The sequence below is a fragment of the Onychomys torridus genome, chromosome 7, assembly GCF_903995425.1.
Source record: "Onychomys torridus chromosome 7, mOncTor1.1, whole genome shotgun sequence".
NCBI lineage: Eukaryota > Metazoa > Chordata > Mammalia > Rodentia > Cricetidae > Onychomys > Onychomys torridus.
In genome coordinates, this window is record NC_050449.1 from 14,969,223 (window position 1) to 14,981,109 (window position 11,887).

At 35.4% G+C, this 11,887-nt stretch overlaps 1 protein-coding gene across 1 annotated transcript; it reads left to right on the plus strand.

Moving 5' to 3' along the window:
* Nucleotides 1-9,972: 9,972 nt before the first annotated feature.
* LOC118587717 (olfactory receptor 867) lies at nt 9,973-10,968 on the plus strand. The gene has a single exon (XM_036193757.1). It carries the CDS (start codon nt 9,973-9,975, stop codon nt 10,966-10,968), a length of 996 nt encoding a protein of 331 aa, XP_036049650.1.
* Nucleotides 10,969-11,887: the final 919 nt, after the last annotated feature.

Below are 11,887 nucleotides of genomic sequence, written 5' to 3' on the forward strand. Positions count from 1 at the left end.
GTCTGTGCTACTGGTGTTATATTTAGAAAGTGATCTCTGGTGCCAATGCGTTCAAGACTACTTCCTACTTTCTCTTCTATGAGGTTCAGAGTAACTGGATTTATGTTGAGGACTTTGATCCACTTGGACTTAAGTTTTGTGCATGGTGACAGATATGGATCTATTTGCAGCCTTCTATACATTGACATCCAGTTATGCCATCACCATTTGTTGAAGATGCTTTCTTTTTTCCATTGTACATTTTTGGCTTCTTTGTCAAAAATTATATGTTCATAATTTACATTAATTCTTTTTTGAAGGTCTGGTAGATTTCTTCAACAAATTTATCTGACCCTTGGCTTTTTTGGTTGATAGATTTCTATTTCACTAGGGCTTATGGTACTAATTAACTTGTTTTCATCTTGATTTAACTTTGGTATTGATATGAAAAGAGACACATTGATCCTATCCTTAACTACACATATGTGTTCAGTTGGAACCTTTGGATTACCCCTGCATGGCCTGGAAAACCCCATTCCTGTCTCTTTTTCCAAAATCAGTCAACTCAGAGAGTCTCCAAACAAAGGAAAGGCACTAAAAAGTCCAGTTCCACACTCATTGTGGCCACTGCAGCTTCCTTACTTGAAGTTGCCAACTGCCCAAGTCCCCACCTAAGCACTCAGTTTTTTACCATACTTAGGCACAAACCAAGCTCATGGTCTTGCCTACCTACCATCATCAACTCTTGCCTACAACCTATAAAATCTCCCTGCTTTCATTGGAAGGGGACTTTTCTGGCCCTGATCTCTGGAACCCTAGATCCCACCCAGGAGTTGTTCTTTAAAAAAAAAAAAACTGTTGTTATACTAATTCAATTTAACTTGATCTGGTGTACAGCATTGGTGAAGAGACTCAATATTGAGGGGAGGGAGAAATATTACTACAGTCAGCTGATTTTTGACAAAGAATCCAAAAACAAACACTGAATAAAGGCAACATCTTAAACAAATGAGACTGATCAAAGAGGATGGCTTCATACAGAGGAATGCCAATATATTCTTATTAATCACCCTGCACAAAATTGAACCGCATATTGAGAAAAGCCTTCAACATATGACCAGATACCCTGAATCTGATAGAAGAGAAAGTGGAGAGTGTGTTTGAACTTATTTATATAGGAAAAAAAATTCTGAACATGACACTGATAGCCCAAGCATTAAGAATAACAATTAGTAAATGGACCTCATTATGCTAAGAAGCTTCTGTACACCAAAAGACAACTTTTTTCTGGCAAAGTGTCAGCCTACTGAATAGGAAAATACTTTTAAAATTATTCATCTGATAGAGGGTTAATATGTGAAACATAAAGAACTACAGAAACACCAAAGGGGAAAACAAGAAAAATGAGGTGGTAGAGAACTAAGCAGAGTTCTCATATGATGAAATACAAATCACTGAGAAATACTTAAGGAAGTATTCCACATCCTTATCTATCTATAAAAATGTATATTAAAACTACTTTGAAATTTCATTTTACTCTAGTGAGAATGGCCAAGACCAATAAAACAAACAACAGTACCTATTGGCATGGATTAATACTTAATAATTGTTGATGAGAGTACAAACTGGTACAGCCACTAGGGAGATCAGTTTAGAAGTTCTTCATGAAGCCAGAATTCTATCTACCTCAAGATCCAGCTATATCACTCTTGAGCTTATATTCAAACTATACATCAGAGATTCTGAAACCGTGTACTTACCCACACAGATGCCTTCACACATACAGTATGTATGCACACACATATGCCCACATGCATCACATGAACACATAGGAATGCGATAAAAATAAAAAAATAAGAAAATAATTTAAGAATTACTAAAAACAAGGCAATAAAAGTAATAAACAATTTATGATTCTTTAAGAACAGACTCTTAAACAATGTATTTATTGCTATACCAAAAAATGAAACAATTATGTTTCACATCAGTGAATTCCAACCAAATGATAAAAATCATAAAACTGAATACATTAAAAAAGACCACAATGCAGATTAATGATAAGTTCAATACAGGAAGATTTTGGGAAGTAAAACAAACCAGAAATACTAAAATGAAAAACTCTCTCAGTAAAATAAGAAACCTCTGGAAATTCTCACCAGCAGAGTATATCAAGTTGAGATTGTTTTAAATCCTGAAGATATGGGCAGTACATAGTTGCACTGTGAGAATAATAGATTAAAACTATAGACATTATTACCAGCAATAGCTAAGGAACATCACTTAAAGACAAAATTTATGACTTTTTAATATAGACAAGGTACTGAGGTATAGACTAAAGACATAGAAAATCTGCTGAGTAAAATAATACAATAGTTCCCAAATATCAGACTTCACATACACAGCCAAGCACAGGAAGAACTTGAGGGAAGGGAAATAATACATTTAAAATATATTGATTGTGTAGAAAACGGTTTTTAAAAAGAAGCACTTACAAAGGCAATCAAATCAGAAGAGCAGCAATTTCCTCAATGAAAATTTAAAGAATAAGAGATTTTAGAATAATCTATTACAAGCAATGTTACAGGATTGGGCCACAACCTGGGTGCTAGGAGGAGGTATATAAGGCTGTCCCCACTGCCGAATAAATCTTTCTGCTGTTTGCCTTTTACTTGACTCTGGATGTCTGTGCCATTAATGCCACACCTTCTCAGCCCCTCCCATGAGGGAGTTAGGACCCAACAACAATAGTTGAGCTGGCCCTGAAGATGTAGGTGTGAGATAACTGACCCTGAGCATGTGAAATTCAGAGAACTTGTTCAGTATTGTAAGGGTTGAACTAACCAAGCAACTCTAGAGAGCTCACCCTGATGGTGAAGACAGGAGAGAGCTGACAGGCTGACTAACCCTGCAACTACCCAGGCCCAGAACCAAGTTTTTGTGTTGCCCCCCCACTCAACATCTGCCCCATCTGTGATCTGCTGGAACATGGTGGGCAGGGGAGGTGTCAGGTCCTGTGGACCCAGGGCTGGAGGATCTCCATGACTCAGGGGAGCAAGGGGATGTCCAGGAAGAGTCCCACTGAGCACCCAGAGTCAAGATACTAAGGTCCTTGGACCAGACTCATGATTCTTTGTGATGAACACCTGCATGTAAAAATGTATGGATAAAGGGGTTACTGTTTGACTCACTGTATATATACACTGCAGCTTCCATGACAAGATTCTCCCCTTCATGCTTTTTTTCATTTTTGCTCTTAAATTTTATTTTGTTTTATTTGGGGGATGGAGGGCGACAGATGGGATCAGTTTGACCTGATGTAAAAGACACAAAGAATAAATGAAAAGAAAGTTTAAAAATTTATTAATTTCATACATGCATCCAGTGTATTTTGATCATAATCACCCCACTTCTCCCCTAGCTCCTCTAAGATCTTCCCCCACACGCCACTGCAAACTTTTTGTCTTCTTTTTTAATTATGTTTTGTTCTGAGTCCAATTTGTACTGCCCATGGTTGTGAGGCTATCCATGGAGTGTGGTTGACATATCAGGGGCCATACTCTTAAAGAAAACAGAATCAATCTCTTCCCTCCCAGCAGCCCTCAGCAATCAACAGTTCTCGGCTATGGGTGGGAACTTGTGAGCCCTTTCAAGCTCCATGCTAGAATGTTCACTGGTTTGATTTTTTTTAAATAAAAAGTTATACACACACACACACACACACACACACACACACACACACACAACATATATATTATAGGCAAACACAGTTCTCTTTTGTTTTCCTCCCTTTTGGCCCTAGACAATTTCAATTAGACATTCATATAGATGGAATTTTATATGTGTATATAAATTATAGTAACCACAAATAAAAACAAACATATGATATCAGAATTTCTAAAACTGGATAATTTTCTTAATATTGTTATTCCCAAGTACATCCATTTTCTTGCAAATGCCCTTGCTTTAAAACAGTTATTGAGAGTAGATGAATGCAAATTGTGTTAACATCACATTAAAAGTATATAAATTGAATGATTGACTATCAGTTAAATAGACCGGATTTTTATAGAACATTCCATTTTGCAATTTTTGAATAGGCATTTTCTTCAGAGATGCATGAAACTTTCTCAAAAACCATCACAATTTATGCCATAGCACAACTGTGAAATAAAAAAAATTGAGACAATTTCTTACATCTTGGATTGTAATGAAATGAGGCTAGAAATCATATCATTCTGTATGCTGTTCATGTGTGATCTGATTGGTTAATAAATAAAGTGCTGATTGGCCAGTAGCCAGGCAGGAAGTATAGGCGGGACAAAGAGAGAGGATAATTCTGGGAACAGGAAGGCTGAGTCAGGAGTCCTGAGACAGACACAGAAGAAGCAAGATGTAAAGATGCTGGTAAGCCATGAGTCACGTGGCAAGGTATAGATTTATAGAAATGGGTTAATTTAAGATGTAAGATCTAGCTAGCAAGAAGCCTGAGCCATTAGGCCATACTGTTTTAATTAATATAGGCCTCTGTGTGTTTACTTGGGGGACACAAGTGGGAAAGATTTGTCTTGATCACAGGCCAGGCAGGACACAGAAAAACTTCAGCTACAATTATCAGCAAGAAAACTTCAGATAGATTTGATGAATAAATGTGAGTTATTAAAAATCAAACAAGAATTAAAAATTTCATAGAATAAATTGAAAATAAAAACACATCATATAAGAATATGTGACAGATTTGAGAAAGGCTCTTAGAGTCCTCTTCCTTACTACTGAACTACTGGTTATGGATAGATCCTAGGAAATAAATAGTTATGTACCCACTGTGGGCCTCCAACACATAGCTTCTAGCTTCGGCAACACAGATGGTCCTGGCTAATAAGAGTGGGTAAGAAAATAAAACATATACACAGAAATACGAGAAAAGGATTTGTAGGGAAGAGAGTTGAGAAAGAAGTAGAGAGTAAAAAGAGACAACTGTTGAGTACACATTATGTATGTGTGTGAAACTGTCAAAGAACAGATTTAATTAATGAAATAAGAATATACGGAACACAGAAAAGGCAGTTTCTTCTAATAGGATGCCTTATAACTATGACTGCCTATGCTAAAATATATATACAAATAAGAAAACAGATGGATGATGTGTCTTATGGCTGTGAGAAGAAAACTGCCAAAATAAGGAAAGAAATATTAAGAGTCAGAGTTGAAATAGATGAAATTAAACCTGAAAGAACACTACAAAGTTTCAAGGGAAAAGCATAGGTTTTAATAAAAAAAAAATCATGAATGAGGGTGTAGATTTGAAGAATCTCTATATAATATATGTAAGATCCTGGGTTTGAATATCAACATTACAACAATCAAATAAACAAAAACAAAACTCAAAATATATTGAGAAATCTTAGCAAAAATAACCAAAATGAAGAAAAAAGAAGCATATTCATACAATTTAAATTGAAAGCTGGATATATAACAGACTATTAAATCCCATAGGAACATCAAACGTTATTTTCAAAATTATAATCCATTATATTGAGAAATCTGGAAGAAATTGGTGTGTTTATGGAAACATATGACCTACTGAAATTGAAAAAAAACTGTAAAGTTCAATAATATCTAATGATGTGCATTCAGAAAATCTTACTACAGATCAGTGGAATATTGTTATACAATGAAAATTATAATATAACATCTGCTGAAGACAAAACAGTAGATGGAACAGCAGGGCCTATGTCAAGCCAAGTGTATTAAGCACAGAATAAAAGGTATTATATGTTCTTCTGTAAGTAGAAGATGGAAAAGGGATGGTATGAATACAGAGCACAGAACTAGGAAGCCAGGCTGATGGATCAGAGTGGGCATAGTGGAGAGAACAGGATAGGGTGTGTACATGAGCAAAGCAAGATTTGTGTGTTAACACAAAAAACACAGCTCTACCTCAAAGGATATAAAAGATAGTTTATTCTGGAGTCAAATATAAATAACCATAGCCTACTAACACAGGTTTACACTACTTCAAATACTGTTTAAATGTTGTAACAGTTTGTAAAGTTTTTGTTGTATGAGAGCAAATCCAGTCTTAAATCATAAATCAAGATGCTTTCAAATACACTGGTAAAAACATAAGGTAGGTGGTTGGGCAAAATGGGAACTCTCTGCTTTAGGTCTCTGATATTGCCTAAAATTATTCATAGATTTTAGGAATCTAAGGACTTATTGTATATTCAAAAAGGATTTATCTGATAAACACAAGGATGTTAGATCCTACACAGAAGTGGGCTATAAATGCTATTTAGGAAGCTAAGAAAGCCCAAGACAATTTGACCACTGGCTTACAAAAGCCCTATTATATGCAGTCATTATGTGTTAGTCAGCCTTGTAGAATGTTGAATGTTGGTGCAGCTTTTCCTGCAAATCTGACTTAATGGCAAACATAGAAATATAAAAGTGAAGATTATCATTATGTAACATTGAAGTGCATCAATAATTATATAAAAAAATAGAAATCCATGGATAAAAGGGATTCCTTGAACACTGTTTTCTTTCTTTGTTGGTTGATTGGTCAGTTTAGTTTTTTGGGGGGGCGGGGAGGGGAGTTTCAAGACAGGGTTTCTCTGTGTAGCTTTGCACCTTTCCTGGATCTCTCTCTGTAGACCAGGCTGCCCTCGAACTCACAAAGATCTGTCTGGCTCTGCCTCCCGAGTGCTGGGATTAAAGGCATGCACCACCACCGCCTGGCCAGTTTGGTTTTAGAGACAGGGCTTCTCTGTGTAGCCTTGGCTGTCCTGGATCTCACTCCAGGACCGGGACCAGGCTAGCCTTGAACTCAGAGATTCACCTGTCTCTGCCTCCTGAGTGCTGAGATTAAAGGTGTGCGCCACCATTTCCAGGCTAACCACTATTTTTAGAATTGTAAATAAGAAAGGAAAACAACAAATAAATACCAAATTATTGTATTAGCTAGTGAGTGATCTATCCGGTACAATTACAAGAAAAATTAGTAGGTCAAAAAAGTGTGTGTGTGTGTGTGTGTGTGTGTGTGTGTGTGTGTGTGTGTGTATTGAAATAAACCAAGCACAGTAAGGAAGATCCCATATGACTTTATTGATATTTGGAATTTGTCCAGTTTACCCTAAAGAAGTAAATGAGGGGGTTGTTAGTGGCCAGACACTTGGAGAATCATATTAGACAAAAACTTGTCAAAGATGACAAAATTACATTTAGGCTTGAGGAATATATAAAAGTTTGTACAGCAGAGTAGATATAATTAGTGATGATATATTCCTAAAATATGACTCATGTGGAATATTTTCATATAAAATAATAATTTCATGCACATGTTAATTCTCAGTTTTAATTTATGACTAATGTAAAAATACTCTTAGACATCTTATTTTATGGACTATATACATAATATTTTATCTGTCAACTTAAATGATAAGTTTAGTTAACAAAATTGAAAAATAAACCATGGAATTATTTTATTTTGTTATTTATTATAATAAAAAAAAAGTATTGCTTTCCTTTGTAGTGGCACAGATATAATATATCTCAGTGCGGAGAAGAATGTTAAGGGAATTGTCACAGGTTTGTCTTGCATTGTTTGTTGCAGAACTGACATGTTCTTTAGGGACATAGCATGAATTTCAATTAAACCTAAATGCAGAGTTCTTTCTTGCAGAAAATAAATCAATCTCCTTTTGCTATTAACTACACAAACACAAAATTGACTTAACAGTTTTCAACTTTCCTTTGTACCCCAAGGGAACTAAATAGTTTAGTGACTGTAAAGACAATACAACAATTTAACTAATGAGGAGTTTTGAGAATTCAAACCCTGTGACATATGCAAGTTAATAATGCTCCTTCTCCTTCTCTCTCTCTATCTGATCTCTGTGCTGTGAACACTCGCCTGATCCTTCTGTGAGTAGATGTTAAGAGGAAGCAGCTGCAGTCACGACCATTGGGAGAGCTGGTGTGTCCCAATCAGGGCGTGTGTGGTATGCATGGGAAACAACGAGGATGCGTGTACTGGGCTAGATCTTAGAAGATTGCAAACTAGAAAGTGCCTAGTTAGTCTATCACTGTAAAGACCCTGTGTACCTTAGAGGCACTTCAGTTTTCACTGAATCTCTTTTATCAATCTCATTCTGTTTCCATGTCTCCATCTTTGCAATATTGGTTATTTTTCCAGTATCACTTTCTGAAGAGTATCTATTTACTCCCCATTTCTTTGTGAGATTCGTAGAATCCTGTAAGACTTCCTTTGCCCAGTTTCATATTCCATAACTATTCAAGATCCATTTCTAGAACTTTGATTTCCTGTTCATCATGTGTTACTCTCTTTAAAAATTGTTATGTATTTTTGTTTAATTACATTTAGGTATAGAAAATATTGGAAGATTCTCTTTTTGTAGGTGATTTCTCTTCAATATTTATTTTACTTCCAATATTTATATTTATTCAAGTCCTAATATTTAATAAGCAAAATGCAATTCCCCCAAAATATAAATGGTGGATCAAAACAACCAGGATCTCAGAATAATAAAGAATGTGACTCAATCAATGCTAGAGTGACATAAAGAAAAGAAAGAAGGCAGTATGAAATCACATACCTTGTCCTTGATGACTCCATCCTCTTATTGTTTCACTGGCCATATGCCAGATCACCATCTCATGGAGAAACTACATACTGTTCTCTCAGCTTCACATACCTCTCTCCTTTGGGTTTTGTCTTTTAGTCTTTGCTCATACATTCCTATTTCAGAAAAGATGCTACTATTCACTCTCTCCCTCTCACAGGAAGAATTATTTTATTACTTTGCAGGTATTTTGGCCCAAATTAAATAGCATTCCCAGGTATTCATAATACCAACACTTTCTATCATAGAAAATTTAGTAATTTATATAAGTCATAAATCTTTTATTTTTCTATGATAATTTAGCTTAAATTATCCTTCAATATCTGTAATCAGATTCATTGGTTATATATCTGGCCATTAATGCTCTTGATTTCACAACATAATCCTACTCCTGCCTATGGACATATAAGAACATATAAAAACATGCTTCCCCGGCGTTATTATAATGATGGTGTGCTTTCTTGTTTCCTGCTCCCACCTCTATCATCCATCCGCTTCTTTCTCTTCTCAGAGACATTCACTTGGAAGCAATTGTTCAAAAGAAGGAGCTGCAAGAAACCTCATTAATCATAAGTGGTGCATAATTTTCAAAGAGGAAACACACCTCTTGTATTTGCATAATAAATGCTTCATCATTTGCTGCTGCTCTAGTTAAAAGAGTATTAGTTATGCATGACAAATTTAAGAGTTCACATAGTTTTCTCAAGATTACACAGATGTCAAAGGATGAATCAAAATTATATTAAAGAGACCTGACAAAAGATTTCAACATCTAAATCACCGTTCAATGTTGACTTTTGAAATTTTGTGTATTGAAAATGATTATCATAAGGGAATAGATTAATATTATCAATAATAATGTAAAAATGGCCAATGACACCAATTGAAATATACTGTCCATAAGTTATTTTTAAATATCAAACATAATAATAGCAACAATTATGAAGTTAGAAAACGACAACTCAGAGTGACAAACCCATTAGGATTGTAGAGGAAAAATCTCGTTATTGAGCTGTTAGAAGAAATACATTACTACAGTTATATAGAGAAAATAATAAAATAACTTCATTTTGAAGGGGAGGGTTTAATTAAAGAATAAATTGTCTATGTAGGTTTATATAGAAAATTCTATTAACAGCAGTTATATATGATAAAGGAGAGAGATATTTGGCCAACTGAAAAATAAGAATAATTACAAATATTTACAAATGGTCAAAAAAAATCACTTGGTTAAGTAAATTAGAATCATTGTCATGAGAAAAGCTAAGCTTCCCCGGGTTATTTTTTGACTTCACAGTAGCTATTACTTGAAAACTATCCTTATCTCATTTCCAGCAGATACAAAAGTTATATGGAAACAGAGAATCACACACTGGTATCAGAATTTCTCATCCTGGGTTTCTCAGATGATCCTGAACTGCAACCCATTCTCTTTGGACTGTTCCTGTCCATGTATCTGGTCACAGTGCTTGGAAACCTGCTGATCATCCTGGCTGTCAGTTCCAAGTCCCACCTCCACAACCCCATGTACTTCTTCCTCTCCAATCTGTCCTTTATTGACATCTGTTTCATCTCAACTACAATACCAAAGATGCTGGTGAACATATGGTCACAGAGAAAAGACATCTCTTACACAGAATGCCTTACACAGGTATATTTTTTTAATACTTTTGCTGGAATGGATAATTTTTTACTCACTTTAATGGCCTATGATCGCTTTGTAGCCATCTGTCACCCCCTCAATTACACTGTTATCATGAACTCTCGGGTATGTGCCCTTCTGGTCCTGATTTCTTGGATCATTATGTTGTGGGTCTCCCTGATTCATACTCTATTGATGAATGAACTGAACTTCTCCAGAGGCACTGAAATCCCACATTTCTTCTGTGAACTGGCTCAAGTTCTCAAGGTAGCCAACTCTGACACTCACATCAATAATGTCTTTATGTATGTGGTGACTTCCCTACTAGGTGTGATTCCTATGACTGGAATCTTTATGTCTTACTCACAGATAGTCTCATCCTTATTAAAGATGTCCTCTACTGTGAATAAGTACAAAGCCTTTTCCACCTGTGGGTCTCACCTCTGTGTGGTCTCCTTGTTCTATGGGTCAGGACTTGGAGTTTACTTCAGTTCTTCTGTTGTTCATTCTTCCCAGAGAAGAATGCTTGCCTCATTGATGTATACTGTGATCAGCCCCATGCTGAATCCCTTCATCTATAGCCTGAGAAACAAGGATGTGAAAGGTGCCCTTGGAGAACTTTTCATCAGAGTTGCCTCTTGTCCATCTTGGGTCATTGACATCAGAACTAAATTCATATTGAGAACTCTGAGACAAATTTTATGAACATACCTATCTTGGGTGGTCTTTTTCTATCATTCCCCATGTGCCTAATTTACACTATTCTGAAAGTATATGTAACTTTGCATTTTTATATCTTTTACAGAAATGATTTTAATTCACTATACATGTTGTTTAATGTTTGCAATTGTTCTTACAAGATTTTTTGATATTTTAAATTTGATGTGAATTATGACTCATGAATTCATATGAGTTCATCCTAAACCATTATTAGAAGATTAATGTTCTTCACCTTAACTTAATAGTATTTTTGTTTTCCCTAAAGGGAATATGGAAATACTAACATCAACATTTTTATCTTATAAGTTCTCTTATTATCATTTTGTACATATGATTTCATCCTGAAAACATTGTTGTATTGTTTTTTTCTTTTCATTTTTTTTGTTTTTGAAATTATAGCTTAATTAAATTTCTCCCTTTCCTTTCCTTCCTCCAAAATCTCAAATATACCCTTGACTTGTCCTTCAAGTCTTTAACTAATATTGTTATTGCAGGTATATACATATATGCATATACATATGTATTCCTAAATATAATCATTTCAGCCTGATTAATGTTACTTGTATATATGTCTTCAGGGATAATGTGTTTTACACAAATGTGCTCTTCCCTGGGGAAGATCACTTCTTCTCTGCCCAGATTTTCTCAGTTGTCTGTAGTTACAGAAAACTATTTGTAGTTTGGCACATTTATTAGTACCATCCTTGTTCAGCTCATTCTTGGGCAGTGAGACTTTATGTGTGTAGCTTCTGCTATTACTAGAAGGCACAATCTCACAGTTCTGGATACTTTGGCTCTCATAATATTTCCTTTCCTTCTTCCACAATATGTTTTGTGGTGGTGGTGCACACCTTTAATCCCAGCACTCAGGAGGCAGAGCCAGGAAGATCTCTGTGAGTTCGAG